Source organism: Balaenoptera borealis, assembly GCF_965194805.1.
Source record: "Balaenoptera borealis genome assembly, chromosome: 14".
In the NCBI taxonomy this organism is placed as follows: Eukaryota; Metazoa; Chordata; class Mammalia; order Artiodactyla; family Balaenopteridae; genus Balaenoptera; species Balaenoptera borealis.
Window position 1 is genome coordinate 72353720 of NC_138875.1, and position 17170 is coordinate 72370889.

The 17170-nt window shown below is 49.7% G+C and overlaps 1 protein-coding gene across 5 annotated transcripts in view; it reads left to right on the forward strand.

Annotated features, from left to right (window-relative positions):
* The window catches only part of WSCD2 (WSC domain containing 2), a 247943-nt gene that overhangs the window by 225420 nt on the left and 5353 nt on the right, over positions 1-17170 (forward strand). For all 5 annotated transcript variants that reach the window (XM_082353823.1, XM_082353819.1, XM_082353822.1 and 2 more), the window contains 4 exons: positions 4920-5041; positions 8027-8201; positions 12418-12582; positions 14222-14422. In XM_082353823.1, the coding sequence (XP_082209949.1) occupies positions 4920-5041; positions 8027-8201; positions 12418-12582; positions 14222-14422 (663 nt within the window). The remainder of the gene's footprint in view (positions 1-4919; positions 5042-8026; positions 8202-12417; positions 12583-14221; positions 14423-17170) is intronic.

Here is a 17170-nt window from a genome sequence, read left to right on the forward strand (position 1 = left end):
CTCCTGTTCTGCTCTCTCGTATGGCTCAAGCATGAAGTGGCCTTGCACTGAGGAGACAAAAGTTTTTGTTCGAATCTGGATGCTGGCTGTTCAGGGGTTGTTGGGAAATGCCCAACCCTGGTGGCTTTGGGCCAGTCCAGTGGGAGGCTGGCTGAGGCTCAGCCAGGCCTTCTGGTAGAAGAGGGGGAGCTCTTCTCTCTGGTACTTGGTTGCCAGGCAACCCAGAGAGAGCATCCAAGATTATGTCTCCTCCCCTTGGTAAGACTCATCACGCAGAGGTCCAGTGCACAACTATACAGTCACAGCCCGAAGCACACAGCCACAGCCCAGTGCCCACTGTCAAGAGACCAGGCAGGCAGGTGGGCAAACACCTGCTCACACAGGGTCCTAGACTCCCACATGGACAGACCCAAACGCGCTCGGATGAACCAGGTCCACGGGGCCACATTTATAGTCTCAGAGCTCAGTATCCACACACCCTAATAGGTAGATCTCTACTCACACCATCACAAACCCAGTCACACACACACACACACACGCACACACACACACAAGATGCACACACTGCCTCCCTGTCACACACACTGTACACAAGTGTCCCACCTCCCAAACACACCGTCACTACAACCAGGCCCAAGCTACTCTCATGGTCTGCATCTCCTGCCCCATTGGTTCCCTCACACCCACACGTACCCCCAAACCCCCAACACCTTCTGATACAACTCTGTCTTCCCCTGCACAGTCCTGGGTTGGGGAGGGTCTCAGACCCCCCAGGGTGGTGGGAGAGGGCTCCAGGAAGCAACCACCCTAGAGGATAAAAGGTGGTGGGCTTTGCAACCCTACAGTGTACCCAGGACCACACCAGTCCTGAAGGGGCCTCCCTTGGCCTCAACCCCAAAACCATTGCCCATAGTGACCCTCCTGGCCCCAGCTGGGACCCAGGAGGATTATAAGATGGTCCCTCGGATAGGGCCCTGGTGGGGAAGGGGCAGGTTAACAACTTGAATATGGTTCTGGAGACTCAGTGTCAAGTTCTAGGTGTTTAGGTGTGTAAAGAGAATCCGACCCCAGAGTCAGGAGACCCCAGAGTGACAGCCTTTGTGAATGATTAGTGGTCAAAGGGGAGTGAATATATGTCACAGTGTTTTGAAAATGCTCAAACAGGGCCTGGGGGTGGTTCCTTAAAGAGGGACAGCCCAGAGTGTGAGGACTCGGAGCTCAGATGTTCCCAGGTTAGAATCCGGATGCTGCTAGTTGTCAGCTGTGTGACCTTAGGCAAGTCACTTACCCCTCTGAGCCTCTGTTTCCCCTTCTGTATAATGGGGAGAGTGAGACTTTCTTTATAGGAATTAAGAGGATAAAGTATATCAAGTGCTTACACAGTGCCTGGTACAGCGAGAGCATTCGATAAGATCGTCAAGAATGGAAAGATCTCAGACTTAGATTCCGGTCTCAGCTCTGCCTCTTATAAGCTGGGTGACTTGTGTCAAGCGGTTTCAGCCCTCTGAGGCTTGAGTTTCTCCATCTGTAAAAGTGGGGATCCTTATACCACCAGAATGATGCAAGGGTTCAACGGGGCCGCACGTGTGAACAGTTGAACCTAGTTCCCGGCTGATAGCACGTGACCCGTATATGGTGGCTGTGATGATAACAATGATATTATGATATGACTATAAGCATCTAATCATCATAGTAGCGTTATTATTATTGGAAGAAGCATAGACTTGGGAGACAGAGCAACTTGGCTTTGATCTCACTCTGTCCTTCCTTAGACAGCTTTGTGACCCTGGAAGCCAGAGTGCCTCCTTGAGCCAGCCGTGGCAGCTACTGCTCGTGGCTGCTGCAAAGATTCAGTGGATCCAAAGCACCCAGCTTGGAGCCTGGCATCCGTGGGGGCTCAGTAAACACTGGTGGAGTCTAAAGAGAAAAGGCGAGTCCCCTTATTTCTGAGAGTAAGGCCAGCGTCTCTGCCCTGGGACCTGATTGGCATCCAGCTAATGGAGTTTTCGTGAGCTTTCGTCCACACTGCTTCCAGCTTCTCATCTCATTGCTGTAAATCTTTCGCTTAAATGCCTGACTCCCCTCCCCATCCTCTCCTCGTACGGCACATTCTCTGAGCATCATTAAATCTTCCTCAGGGTGACCGATGAAACGGCACGTCCCTCGGTGCATCCTGGGCCACGGGATGGGAGACTGTCCCGTGTTCCCCCACGGGACACTAGTGCTGTTTGGGGTCTGGCAGTTCCTCATTTGGGGGATGGAGGGCTGTCCTGTACAGAAGAGACTCTGCATAGTCTAACCCCCTCCCTATCATTTACATGTGGGGAAACTGAGGCCTGGACCACAGCGTCCACCACCATCACTTCTCACCAGCCTCTCCCAGCAGCCTGGAGTGAGAGGTGGGGAAGTGGAGGAGATGGTGCTGGATGGCGGGAGCCTGCAGCATGCTCCGGAAATCAGTCATTTAACCCAATTCCAGATGTCTTCTCAGCTTGCTAGATTTGCCTCCACGATGAGCAATTTCAGGCTACAGGGTGCCAGGTGGCAGAGGTAATCACTAGGGTGCCTTTGACAGCTGAGATTTAAAATTTTCATTCCTAGACTCCCTCCCCCCTCCTCCACCATCCTTCTGCCCGGGGAGTAATTTCATATCCTTTCTCTGCACTTAAATATAGATATATACGTATATGCTAAAAAAAGGGGGGGAGGAGTGGTTTACACAATAGATAGACCCAGATACAGACATAGATGGAGATATATGATTTTTGTAGCTTGCTTCACTTTTCCCCAAGGATTAGCATTGTCTGTCTGAGATGATCCTTAGCACGTTTTCGCCAACAGTGGGTCCCTAGTACTGTCACGTAACCTCCCCTCTCTAAGCCCTGTGTCTCTCACGTGTAAAATGAGAGTTTACTATGGACCCTGCAGAGTTCCCAGGAAGGTAAAATGAGATGGCATTCGCAAAGTTCTCAGAAGAGTGGATCACACGTAGTAGGTACTCAGTAAATGGCACTTACTTTTGTGCTCCTGATTTTGATTCACTGCATCAACAGCGTCCTTTATTTTATGTGAAAGCTGTGCTTCTAGAAAGTGTATACAGCTCAGATTTGAGAACAGTGGAACCCAATTTAAAATGGGCACCATGAGTCTTTAGATAAATTTGACAGGGGCCACTTATAATTTTTTAAATTTGTCTTTATTACATTAAAAAATAAATATGCACTGTCGAAAAAGTTAGAAAAGAGTTTTACAAAAAGGTGGAAATAAAAATTGCCTATATCCTATCAGAGTTCTCCAGAGAAACAGAACCAGTAAGATATAGGCAAATATATAAATTAAGAGATTGATTTAAGGAATTGGCTCATGCAATTGTAGAGGCTGGCAAGCCTGACATCCAGAGGCTGAATTCCTTCTTCTCTGGCAAACCTCGTTTTTTTCCCTCATCCCTTCAACTGATTGGATGTGGCCCACCTACGTTTTAGAGGGAAATCTCTTTTAAGTCTCCTTAAAGTCAACTAACTGTAGATATTAATCCTATCTACAAAAAACCTTCACAGCAACACCTAGACCAATGTCTGACCAAACAACTGGGCACCATAGCCTCACCAGGGTGACACAAAACTTAACCATCACACCTGCTGTTAAGAGATAACCATGGTTGTTAACATATTAGTCTATGTCCCTCCAGAGATTTACACTGAGAGATAATTTGCGGACACAATTGATATTTTATAATATGTGGAGTTTCATGGTCTCAGTTTTTATTTAACATTCTGTCTTGAACACATCTTCATCTCTTTCAAGTAACCTTTAACATCATTATTTTTGATGGGGCATAGAATCCCATTGTGTTGTCATTCCCTACTTTATTTGTCCAGTACTTCATTGTTGGACAGCAAGGTTGCTTCCAGTCTCTCACCTATTAATTTAAATAAATGCTGCAATGAGCATCCTTATTGATAAGTCTTTGTGTACACCTGTAATGGATGCAAAGGGTACCCACCCAAATCCTCTTTACCACCAATGGCTCACATCTGCCCCCTTGTCTGAAAAATGACCCTTGCCCCAGCAGCCTTCCAAATGACAGATGTTGGGGAGGGGGGCACATAGGGCCAAGGTCGGCCCCTTTCCTTAAAGTGGGACCAACTCTGTGGTACAGTTTACCCTCCAGGCTGGAGGTGGGACCCAGCCAAGATCACATGCTTACTTAGCTCCTCCCCTGCCCTGTCCTGCTTCTCCTGAGAAGCCATAAAACATTGTCTCAGGTTCGGCTTCAAGTAAACCCAGCTGAAGGCAACATCTCTGAGTATTGTTTTGAGGATGACTTCTATTAAAGAGATAGCAACGTCTTCTGAATTTTCTGTTGCGTAGCTGGGATGTTTCCAGATTAGGTTATCTTAAAGGGAATCTCTCCAACAAATCAGTCCCTTATAGCACTGAGTGGGGCAGAGACTCCCAAGGCCCCGGTTTTTCCCTTAAAGCCCAGGACAATGGGAGGGAGAGGGGGCACCCCAGTGCTGGAAGGAGGGGCAGGAGAGCTCTGGACCCTTTGCTTCCCTCCATCCTCAAATGCCCAACCCTCTCCTGATGAGATCACGAAAATCCTCCATGGCATCTATCATTTCCCTAAATGAAAAGTTGCCACCACCAAGAATGAGAAAGCGAGACATAGGAATGGTGACAAAGAAAAGGGGCTTATACGGCCCAGCAAGAACATCTCAGTGACCTGTGTTGTTGACAGAGATGCCAGGGTTGAGGACATTCTTTGAATTTTCTAGCTCATGAGTCTCCACTGTGGCTCACTGCGTGACCTTGGGCGAGACTCTTGCCTTCTCTGGACTTCAATTTATAAGTGCTTCCTTCAGAAGGTGGTTCTCCCAGCCTACATCTGACTAGTTCCTTTCCCTCTGTCTCTCCAGATGGAAGTGCAGTCTTCCGAGGCTGCTTCCGCAGGCCCGACAACCTCTCCCTGGCCTTGCCCGTGACGGCTGCCATGCCCAACATGTCTGTGGACAAGTGTGTGGACCTTTGCACAGAGAAGGTGAGCCCGGTTCTGTGCACGGAACACTGGGGAGGGTGGTGTGACACAGCTGGAGGAACGGGATGCGTGGCTTGGAGAAGCAGCAGCCCAGCTGGGATGAGAGAGGTCATTACTGTGATCTGTGACATGGGGGGAGCGTGACTGTTTCATGTGGCTCCGAAGGGTAGGAGTTACATGGGGCCCATTTCTTTCCCTCCAAAGATGTGTGTTTGTTCTAATAGTGACGACTGCTCAGGAGTGAGGGCGACATGTGAACCGGGCCGAGAAGCATGAGTAGAAGATTGCCAGGTAAAGGCAAGGACAGTCCCACCTTGGGACAGAGTGAGTTCCCCATCACTGGAGGTATGCAAGCAGAGGCAGGGCAGGTGTGGTGTACGGAACTTTGGACATTGGATAGCAGTTGGACTGGATGAGCCAACTGGCTGATCCTCTCTCAGCCTGAGATCCTTGATGGGTGACTGTTTATCCTTCCTCCCAAGCCAGACAGGGAACGCCACAAGAGTAGAGACTGTGCCTAAAACATTTTGTGACCACTCCCAATACCCAGCACAGAGCTAGGCGCATCACTGGCATTCAGTGATGTCTGAGGAACTCCCTCCTTCACTCAAGGTGAGCTAGTTACACGAGGGTTCAAAGGAGAACCACCCCCCCCCCCCGCAACCACAAGAAGGTGGTTGCCCATTTCATTCATTCACTCAGCTAATATTTGATGAGAACCTGCTTTGTGCCAGGCCCCTGTGCTCAGTGCTGGGGGTGCAAAGTCAACAAGATATGGTCTTTATCTATCCTCCATGATGCTGGCACTTGCTGGGGGCCGACTTTGTGGCCCTTCCTGGGTGCTCAGCCTGCACCCCAACTGCTGAATGCCCCCACCTGCTCTGTGTCATCCTGCTTGGCTTTTCTTTCATCAAGGCTCCTAATTCACAAAGCATGTCTCAGGAAGACTGAAAGGATCATCACAGAAACTGCCACTTACCGAGCACCTCCTCCATGCAGCCCTCTGCCCCACGGGTCACACAGTTTACCTCTCACAACAAAGCTAGGTGTCGGGAATTTTCATCCCCATTTCACAGATGACAAAACCAAGGCTCAGACAGATGAAGTCATTTGCCCAAGCTCACAGCGCAAGCAAGTGGCAGAACTGGGACTGACGCCAAATCTATTCTCTTGACTTCTGAGCTACCCTAGAGACCCCACAGAGAGGTTTCCAGGAACCATTCAAGGGCAGCCAGGCCACTTCAAGTCACCAAGCATTTCCTGCGTGCTTGCTCTGCTCCCGAGAGGCATCCTGGAAGGTCAGGGGCGATGTTCATAAGAATAAAGAAGGTTTGACCGTCTTTTTGTCCAGCTTTCTCTCTTGGGCAGGAATCCCCCTCCCATGGCATTCCCTCCAGGTGGACATCCCTCTGTCCTGAGGGCCCTGGAGGAACATACAGGTCAGCTGGAGGTGGAGGACAAACACAAGACAGTGAGGTCACAGGGCAAACCAGTATGGAAGAGAGTCCAGCTGTACATAGGACTGGAGGGAAGCAAAGGTGTGGGCAGGTTGCGTGGGCGGGGTGGCAGGGGAACAGGAAGGCCCCGCTGCAAACCTCCCTCTTCTAGTTTCCTCTAATCTCCTTAGGGGGCCACAGGAGGAAAATTGAGGGGATTAAGTGGACAGGGGTCCAGAGCTGCTTGTGTCAAGTGGTGGAGGGTCTGAAAGACTTAGGGTGTCAGAGGAGGCTTCAACATGGGTCCCGGCTAGAAAATACCATCAGTCACAGCCCAGGCTCACCCACCTGTGTATCAGCATCTCTCTGATCTTTGGCTACGTGCTGTAGCTCATATTTAACACCGGTGAGAAAGAAACCAAACCTACCATGGCAAAGCTCACCGGAACCAGGCACGGCGGTATGACCTTGGTTTGTTACCAGATTATTCCTGGACCAGCTACCAGGGAGAATTCAGCTTCATGGGTCTGAGCAGAAGCAAATTGGACAAAGGACGGTCCATTGCCCTCCAAATCTCAGGTCCAGCCTGCTCCCACTTAGCTCTTTCATAGAACAAATAAAACACTTAGGAGCAGGTCTCCACAAAGACTGTGGCTACACGTAGGTATCAACATCCTCTTTGGCTTAAAAGAAAGGATTCAGACAGCTTTTCCCAAAGCATGGGCTTCATATCACTGTCAGACGCAGAGGATTTACTCTGGTATAATGCATGGCCATAAGAAAAACTTTTCTTTTTCAGTTTTCTTTCAAGACCTCCAGGAGAAAGCTGCTTTTCAGTGCTAAAGTATCTTGAACACCTCTCTCCCCTCAACTAATCTCCCTTTTGCAGGAAAAACGGAGTCGACCCCAGGATCAAGTTCTTGGCAGGCAGAGTGCCTAGTTAGAATTTAATCACATGGTTTTGTTTCTGTAGTATTGGGGTTTACAGTATGGAAATGTATGGAAATGATACTTCTCTACCAGTACTACTTTCAGGAGTAATAGATAGTTTCCTTTGAATAGAGAAAGCCCGTGTGCAGCAACGAAGACCCAACACAGCCAAAACTTATATATATATATTATATATATATTTTATATATATATATATAAATTAATTTTAAAAAGTGACTTGACACATAAAGGAAACAAATAAATGAATAATAGTACAGGAAAGCAAAAAAGAAAATGGTGACTATGTGAGGTGATGGATGTGTTGACTAGCTTGATTGTGGTGATTATTTCACAATGTATACATGCATCGAAACATCAAGTCGCACATCTTAAATAGATGCAATTTTTTACTTAATTATACCTCAAAAAAGCTGGAAAATATAATAGTACAGGAGGTACGCAGGTAGGGCAAAATCTTGCTGATGAAGCCTGGGGACCCTTGAGTTGGGGAGAGTGATGGAGAAGGGGATGATTGGAACGCAGATCCTGTTCTGCATCCAGAGTCTGGGCTGTCCAGGGATTTGGTGACTTTCTTCCCCTTCCTCTCCTGCTTCATCCCCAGGAGTACCCACTGGCAGCCCTTGCGGGCACTGCCTGCCACTGTGGCTTCCCCACTACGCGATTTCCCCTCCACGAGAGAGAGGACGAACAGCTCTGTGCCCAGAAGTGCAGCGCGGAGGAGTTTGAGAGCTGCGGGACACACAGTTACTTCATTGTGTATCAGACGCAAGTCCAAGGTAAGCCAGGTCCCCCCCGACCCAGCAGACCCCCAGAAGCTCTCCCAGCGGCCTCCCTCCCAGAGATGCTCCAGCAAGTCCATTCCAGCCAGCCTGTCAGCAAGAGAACTGTGCAGGCCAGAGAGCAGAGGGCAGAGGGCAGAGGGCAGAGAGCAGAGGGCAGAGGGCAGAGGCAGGGCTGGTGAGCGTAGCCAGGCTTAGAGATCCTGGATGGGCAATGGAGGGAGGGCCCCCGGCAAGGGGGATGGTTCTGAAAACCTTCATCTCTATCCCTTATACTGAAGACCCCCTTGGTGGCTCTTCCTGTAATGGGGGCTGTGAGATTGAATGGGGAAACATCTGAGCTGGGAGTGGGAGACTTGGGTCTTCAACACAGACCCACTGCATGATCCTGGGCGAGTCATGTCCCCTCTCTGGGCCTCAGTTTCTCCATGTGTAAAATGAAGCTGTAGGTTGTTAGCCTTCCAATGCTAGGATTCTGCAAACTTACCTATAACTTTTTCTTCTCTTTCTCTGTTTCACTCATCCTTTCCACTTTCATCCTTCTTCCTTTGCTAGTGGAACCCACACTCAATGTTTATCTCCTCTTCCATCTATTGGGGTACCAGACTGTGATGACGATGGTGGTGGTGGTGGTGGTGGTGATGGTGGCACTTAGGGACTTTCTTTGTGCCAGACTCAGTGTTGAGTCCTTCGTATGCATTTTCTCACTGATTCCCCTCAGCTTTCCTGTGAGGCAGGAATAGTCATTATGCCTACTTTACAGGTAGGGAAACTGAGACTCAGAACAGGTAAAGGACTTGCCTGAGGTCATGGTGTTTATACTATTTCTAGATGAAAATCTTTTCTCCTGATGGAGGCATCATGAAGGGTGGTGGCACTTGGAAAGGTGCCTTGCTGGGATGCTCAGCCCAAAGGAAACCCGTGAAGGATTACCCCAATATCTGAAAAAACTGTCCACCTACAATGTGCAGTCCTATGCCAAGCCTCATCTCATTTAATGATGGGAAGCCCACAGTAAGCCTATGATCAGGGTGATAGCATCCCCATGTTACAGATGGGAGAACCAAGACTCAGAGAGATTGAGAACGGGCCATAATCACACATCTACAAGAGTGATTTGCTTTCAGGTCTCTGACTCCAAAGCCCCTGCTGGAAACCTCTGCCCACAGTGCCAAGGACACTCCCCGCACCCTCTGAAGCCTGGAGAGCTAACAAAACACCACTGGGCTAGACCTCCTCTTCATCTCCCAGGAACTAGGCTGCCACATATGGTCGGGCAGGTTGAGCACTGCACAGGCATAACCTAGAAGAAAAGTAATGCCTGAAAGCCAGCCTGTGCTCTGCCTGTCATGCCGTGCGCTCTGGATGGCAGCACATCTGCCCAGAGGAAGGGGAGGGAACCTTTATCTGATTTGCACAAAGGTGCTGTAAGAGCTAGTGGCAGCTTCACCAACAGCCTGTCCCCTGTTTGGCCTGATGGGCGTACCGGTGGTGGCCAACTGCAGCTGCTTGCATGGCAGCTGAATCTTGCTAAGAGCCCAGTGAGCAGAAATGTCTTTAGCTAGTGTGGCCCTTGGCTTTATTTACACTCTGGTGAGGAAGGATGAGTGTTTGTTAGTTTCCGGGAAGTGTTGGTTAGTCTGTGCAGAACTGCGTTACCCCAGCTTGGGGGAAGGGTCATACACAGCTTAATTATCCCGTGACCATGAACAGCTTTGATGTGGACAGAACCGACACTGGAGCCTTTTCAATAGCCCCTGATTGATGGGTTTGCTCATTCCCAGTGCCTGGCCCCAGGCCATTACTGGTGTTCAATTTCCCATGTCACACTTGCAGGCCCTACACACTGGGGTGGCTTGAGAGTCATGTGGTTCACGAGGCTGCCAAGAGTCTGGTCCACGATGGCTGCCGTTTATTGAGTACCTACTGTGTGCCAGGTACTGTCTAAGCTCTTTAGACTGAATTAACTCATCTAATCCTCATAACAGTCCAATGACATAGGTGCTGTTATTATTACCATTTTACAAATATGGCAACTCGGCACAGAGAGGTTGAGTAGCTTGGCCAGAGTCTCACAGCTAGGACAGAACAGAGTTGGGATTCAGACCAAGGCAATCTGGGTCCTGAGCCTGCACTCTTAATCTCAGCTTCTCAACATATACTGCAAATACTTCACATGCATTGTCCATCTAATCCTGGAAGTTTTATTAGCCCCACTTTACAGGTGAGGAAACTGAGGCTCAGAGAGGTGAAGAGCCTTGTTCAGTGTCACACAACTAGGCCATGATCATCCTAGATCGAAACCCAGGTCTGTCTGATCCCAAAACTATATACAACACTGCCTCCAGCATCTATTTCGATTTGTGGAGCTTAAGAACCAAATAAACTTCCTTTTTAGTGCTGAAAATAACCACCTTTATCCTCGCCGCCCAGGCAGTATTTGAATGGAGAATTCTGTTTTCAGGGGAAATTGAGGAGCCAGGTTCTTTCTCTCTCCCAACATTTTATTATGAAAAAATGTCAAACCTCTAGAAAAAAATGGAAAGAATTACACAGTGAACCTGCTAGACTTATCCTACAGATTTTACATTTGTCAACATTTTGTTCTGTTTACTTTATCATACATCTCTCCATTTCTTCATCCCTCAATTTTTATTTTTGGATGCATTTCGGAGTAAGTTGCAAACATCATTACACTTCAGTCTGCATATCACTAATTATAATTCAATATTTACTTATGATTTTTTGAAGTAGCATTTACATAGAGTGAAATGCACACATTTTAAGTGTACTATTTGATGCCAACTGGGTCCTATGAAATCCACACCCCTGTCAAAATATAAAACATAACCACACTGCAGAAAGTTTTGCATCTAGGCTCCTTTTTGCAATGTGTTCTCATGAAAACCATTCCCAGACACCTACTTGGCTTGATAAAGATGCTTTTTGGTTTGTTTTTTTCCAAAGTCTGCTCTCCTCTGAACAAACAGATTAAACGTGCATGGTGGGGAAGAGACCTGGTCTCTGGCTAGCAGCATCAATACTAAGAGCTCACAGCATGTGAGCCCTGTGTTAACACTCAACACCCATTCTCTCTTCTAACCCTCCTAACCAACCCCCAGGATGTCATCATTATCAGCATTCCCATTTTACAGGTGAGGAAACCGAGGTTTATTCAGATCCATCATTTTTCCAAGGTTACCCAGCAAGGAGGTGGCAGAATTGGAATTTAAATTTAGGACTTCAAACTTTTCCCTTGAAGGGCTATTGTGAGACAGCAAGTAAGGATAATAAATGTTCCTTGGATGGATGGATGGATGGATGGATGGGTAGATGGATGGTTAGATGGATGCCAGATAGTATGGAAAGTGCCAGGGAATCAGCAAAGGACAATATGGCAGGGTTTCTGACTAAACAAATAATTGTTTGAATTACAGTAGCAGAAAGTAATATGAGAGAGATGGACATAGTACACTAATGATAGCCCAGGGAGTCAGAGAAGGAAGGGAGGGAAGGAAGGAAGGAAGGGAGGGAGGGAGGGAGGGAGGGAGGGAGGGAAGGAGGGAGAGAGGGAGGGAGGGAGGAAGGAAGGAAGGGAGGGAGGAAGGAAGGAAGGAAGGGAGGAAGGAAGAGTCCAATTCAGCAGAGAGCAGGATGATAAGCAGTCAAAGGCAGGTAGGAGGCAGTGAAGGCTGAGGGACCAGTGCACCTGAAGCTGCCAAGTCAGCAAGGAGCAGAGCACGGATGAGACAGTGAAAGAACCAAGTGGCTGGCAGGTGGGGGAGTTTGAGGGGAGAGCATGTGGGTGGCGTGAGCCTGGGAGGATGCAAGGGCCAGGCCACACGGGGCTTGAAGGTCAAGATAAAAACCTTGGACTCAGTCCCATGCAGATGGACAGCATTTGTGAGTTTTAATCTGGAGGCAGGTGTGGGGGTGATAAGAGACTCACTGTGACAGGGGGGAAACTGAGGCTGGAGAGAAGGCTCATCCTCCTGGCTGACTTTTATTGAAACCGTACCATGTGCTTATCCTTTTTCATATATTATCTCATATAACCACTTTCCCATTTCCAAATGAGGAAACAGGCCCAGAAAGCACTGTGTCGCACAGCTGGGAAGTGGCAGGGATGGGACTCACACCCTGGTCCCTTCTGAACAGGCTCCTTCTGATGTGCCCCTGCCACTGACCCCTGTCTGTGCCCTGCCCTTTGCAGACAACCGCTGCATGGACAGAAGGTTCCTCCCAGCCAAGTCCAAGCAGCTCATCGCTCTGGCCAGCTTCCCAGGTGCCGGCAACACGTGGGCTCGCCACCTCATTGAGCTGGCCACCGGCTTCTACACCGGCAGCTACTACTTCGACGGTTCTCTCTACAACAAAGGTGAGGAGGCGGAGGGGAACAGGGAATGGGGGCAGGAGCTTGGGAAAGACCCCCTGGGAGGGCATGGGAATACCCCTTCCTGAGCACCTACTATGTGCTGTTCAGCTCACCCAGGCATGTTTATCGAGACCTACTGTGTGCTTGGTACTTTCCCTTCACTTACATCCCACAAACATTTCCTGAGTATCATGTCCTGGGTACCTCACCTGCTTCCATCAACATTACACACTTATCAAGCACCTACTATATGCCTGGGACCTTCCCTCCATTTAAGTCATTCCTTCAGCACTTACTGTATGCTGGGCACCTCATACAGGAAACTGAATCCCAAAGAGATGACACGATGTCCCAGATCACTCATTGAGTTGGAAACACAGCCAGTATCTTGAAGGTCTAGTATTGATACATTAGCATTCTAACTGGCTTTGAAGAGCCCATCCAAATGCCTTAACTCTCATGGGCATGGGAGGCCAAGATGGAGAAGAGCACAGTCTTGGGCGGCAGGATGGCTTAGCTTTGAACCTTAGCTCTGCCTCTCGCTAGCTCTGTAACTTGGGCAAGTTATTTGCTCTCCCTGGGACTGTTTCATCATCTATCAAATAAAACCCGCAAAGGATTATTGAAAGGATCAGTTGTCTACTACATGAAAAGGGCTCAGAGCAGTGTCCAGCACGGAGTCGGTGCTATAGAAGCATCCTCCAGCTACCCAGAACGTCTTTCAGTTCCTCAGCTTTTGAAATGAGCACCTGATCAGGTCCCTCCTTCCTTTTGCTTAATTCCTTTTAAAGGCTGTGTAGTCTTTCTGGTCCAGTACTAAAACTCTTCATCACAACCCCCTCTTGCCCTCTGCTCTCCTGTACCAGTCGCTCATGTGCGACACGTTTCTTCCCACCCACCACAGGACCTTTGCACCTGCTGTTCCCACCACCTTTCCCTCCTCACTTGGGATGGTAAATTCTTCCTCGTCCTTCAGTTCTCAGCCTAAGCACCTCTTCTCCCAGGAAGTCTTTCTGGATGCTGCCTGACTAGCTCAGTGATCTTGGCCAGGCTGGCTGGGCTGCTCAGCTGCAGACTGCAGGTTGGACCCATGTCTGTTCCATGGGTCTCTCACCATCCGGGACCAACAGGCTTCCAAGGCATGTCCTTCTCAGTGACAGCAGAAACACACAAGAGTGGACAGAAACGTGATGCATCCTGAGACTTTGGCAGAGACCCATTTCCGCCTTCAATCCGCTGGCCAAAGCAGGTCATATGGCCGTGCCCAGCATCAGTGGGGTGGAGATGTAGACTCCACCCAAAGAGGAATCCTCCAGCACATCACAGTCAGGCCACTCTCGTGGCACGTAGGCATGATTACTCCTCTTCTGTAGCTCTCACCACGGCAGTGACTTTACATTCATTTATGTCACTATTCAAATTATCTGGCTCTCAAAAACTAAGACCCATGGATGTTTTTGTAAATCATTTTCTCCCTGCCCAGTGCCTGGCATGTAGTAGGTGCTCTATAAGTACGTGAGTAAATGAATGAGTGGACAAATGAACGTCTGACGATTCCTGAAGGGGTCCAGGAGGGGGTGGGGTGGACCTCTTGTGTCCCTCAGCTCAGTGCCACGTTCCCTAACCCCCTGGTTGTGGGAAGGGTTTAAAGGTGAGCGGGACCACTGGCGCAGCGGGAGGACCATCTGCATCAAGACGCACGAGAGTGGCCAGAAGGAGATCGAGGCCTTCGACGCGGCCATCCTGCTCATCCGCAACCCCTACAAGGCCCTCATGGCAGAGTTCAACCGCAAGTATGGCGGACACATCGGCTTTGCTGCCCATGCCCATTGGAAGGGCAAAGGTACTGCTTTGGAGTGGGGGGGGGCCCTTAGGTGCAGAGGGCAGTGCGAGGGGCTGGTGCTGTCTCCTGCCAGGAATCCAGGAGGGCAGCCTTGAGGGCATGTGTGTAAGTGTCCAGGTCCTGCTTACAGATGAGCAGGTATGCTTTGCACATCCCACCATACCCACCAGCATCACCCTCTGTGAGCCAGGTTGTTATCATGGCACAGTGGTTAAGGGCATGGGCTCTGGACCAAGACTCCCTGAGTTCAGATCCCAACTCCACGACTTCCTAGAAAAGCTCCTTCACCTCCATGAGCTTAGATTGTCCTGTTTATAAAGTGGAGGTAATAAAAATCCAAGAATTTAACCCTTTAAAAACACTCAGTGGACCCTCGTGTTCAAGAGTCCTTTCCTGGGATCTGAATCCAGCCCAAGGTCAGTGGCTGAGTGGCCATGAGGTCACCTATGAGCTCCTAAGATCATCATTCTATGAACCCTCTCAACTACTCTGGATTGGAAAACTCAGAGAGGTTAAGTGACTTGCCCCAGGTATAGCTGGGAAGTGACAGTGTCAGTCTCCGAGCAGTAAACTTCATTATGATGATCTGAGTTTGATGTTCACCTCTGGTGCTTAGTAGATTCCAGAATGGAAGAATGTCTCAGTACAGCGCAGCGGTCCACAGTAGTGGGGAGAGCTCCAAAGTCAGACCCAACCTCCTCAAAATCCCATGTCAGTTATCACCCATATCTCCATTACCATAATGGAAGTCACCTCCATGCGTGACCAGAATGTCAGCAACACCCCAAGGTGAGAGACAGCCTGCTAGCTGATGCCTGGGTTAGGTCAACACAGTTAACCCGGTGTTATAGATGGGGCAAGCTAGTTTCAGGAGGTGAAGGCACTTTTCCAGGAAGTGGTGAAGCAGGGGTTTGAACCCAGGGAGTCTTGCTCCTGAGCCCATGCCCTTAACCACTGAGCTATGATAATGAGTTAGACGGAACGTCAGTGGCTAAAAAGCCCCCCGCTCAGAGCTCCTGATGCCGAGTAAGTACTCTGTGAACGTGAGCCCTGCCGACCTCATCCAGCTTCAAGGAACCAAGCTGCTGCAGCCTCTAGGCCCAGGGGTGCTTCCCACTCCTCCAAACCCTCCCCCTGGCCCCCAGCTGCTCCACGCTCCAGCTCCTCCCCAGAGAGAACCAGAGCAGGCAGGACAACGTTAACTCAGCCAATCACATTCTCAGCACTGATGTCATTGATGAAAACCCTTGGGCCTGCCTGACCAACTGTGCCCTGGGTTCCCAGTTTGCTCAAGGGACCTGTCTGTCCCTTTCCCTGCTTCACCCCCTCTCTCAGTGAGGGGGTGGAAGCTTGGACAGGTGATGACGTTTGTTCCCAGGGGTAAAGAGACCTCTGAATTATTTATTTGTAGAACAGTCAAAAATGACCACTGTTTGGAGCCAGGCTGAGAAGTCTGCAGGTGCCAACGGCAGGACCCTGTCCCGGGAGCAGATGCTCTGCTTGTCAAGCTGCAAAGGACCTGGGAGATCGCTGAACCCAGGCGTCCTCAGCCCCAGCAGCACATCAGAATCCCAGGATGTGGGGAAGTCCCAGTGCCCAGGCTGCACCCCAGACGATTACTGGAGTGGAGCCTGGGCACTGGTATTTTTTCAAGCAGTGTGCAGGCAGGCCTGAGAACCACGGATTCATTCTCTATTAGTGGGGAAAATGAGGCCCAAGAGAGGCAGGGCCTGCCAGAGTCACTCGGGCACATAATGGCAGGACTAGAGTCCAGCTCTCCACCTCCCAGGCATCCTGCTGCCCCAAGTAAAAAGGGAGGGAATTCACTGGGGAAGCTCATATGGGACCAGGCACTTAGCGATAATTGTCTCATTTAAATCTTCTAATTACCCGAGGCGGTAAGAAGGGCTGCCACAATCACCGGTAGCAGAAAACCATCCCAGGAAGGGAGCGAGTCATGTGGCGGAGGCCCCAGGAGTTGAGTGAGCTGAGATCCAAACCCAGGCACTAGCTACCAGGCTGTCTCTCACCTTGGGGTGTTGCTGACATTCTGGTACATTCAGAGGCTCCCCCCTCTTGGCATAACCCCTCGTCTCAGGTTTAGGCAATTTCCTAATTCCCAGGAGCCACCTTGCCTCTTCCTTATTCAAGACAGTTGGGGGCTTTAAAACCAAAGATAAGGGAGGTGTCAGGACAGGCTGAGCCCAGAGGCTGCAGGGGATGGGAAAGAGGAGATTTCAGGACACACACCTCCTATTGGGGGCCTGGGGCCCCCTCATTAGTCTGGGTTGGGAGGGACCTTCTCCCAATGCTTCCTCCCAGGCCTGACCCAGGTCTTCAAGTGCTCTGCCTGAGAGCCTTCCCCAAAGAACCCCATGCCCACGGACCCCACCCACCCATTCCTCTCATTTGCATTAACATCTGACCCTGTAGGCACTTGAGTTTGAGACCCTTGCCTGCTCCAGCAGCGTCAGTATCACTTGGGAATTAGTTTGAAATGCAGATTCTCAGGTCCCACCTCAGGCTTACTGGATCAGAATTCTCATTTTAACAAGATTCCTTCCAGAAGCTTCTTGTGAGCTTTCAAATTTGAGAATCACTGCTTTAGGACACCCTCGGCCGGGAATGTGAGGGTTACTCCCACCTAAGAGCAGAGGTCACTCACCCATGTCCCCCTCCCAGTTATAGCTGGGTCGAGGCTCGTGTCACCACCACCCACCCCTGGCTTTTGGTTCCATAACATTGATT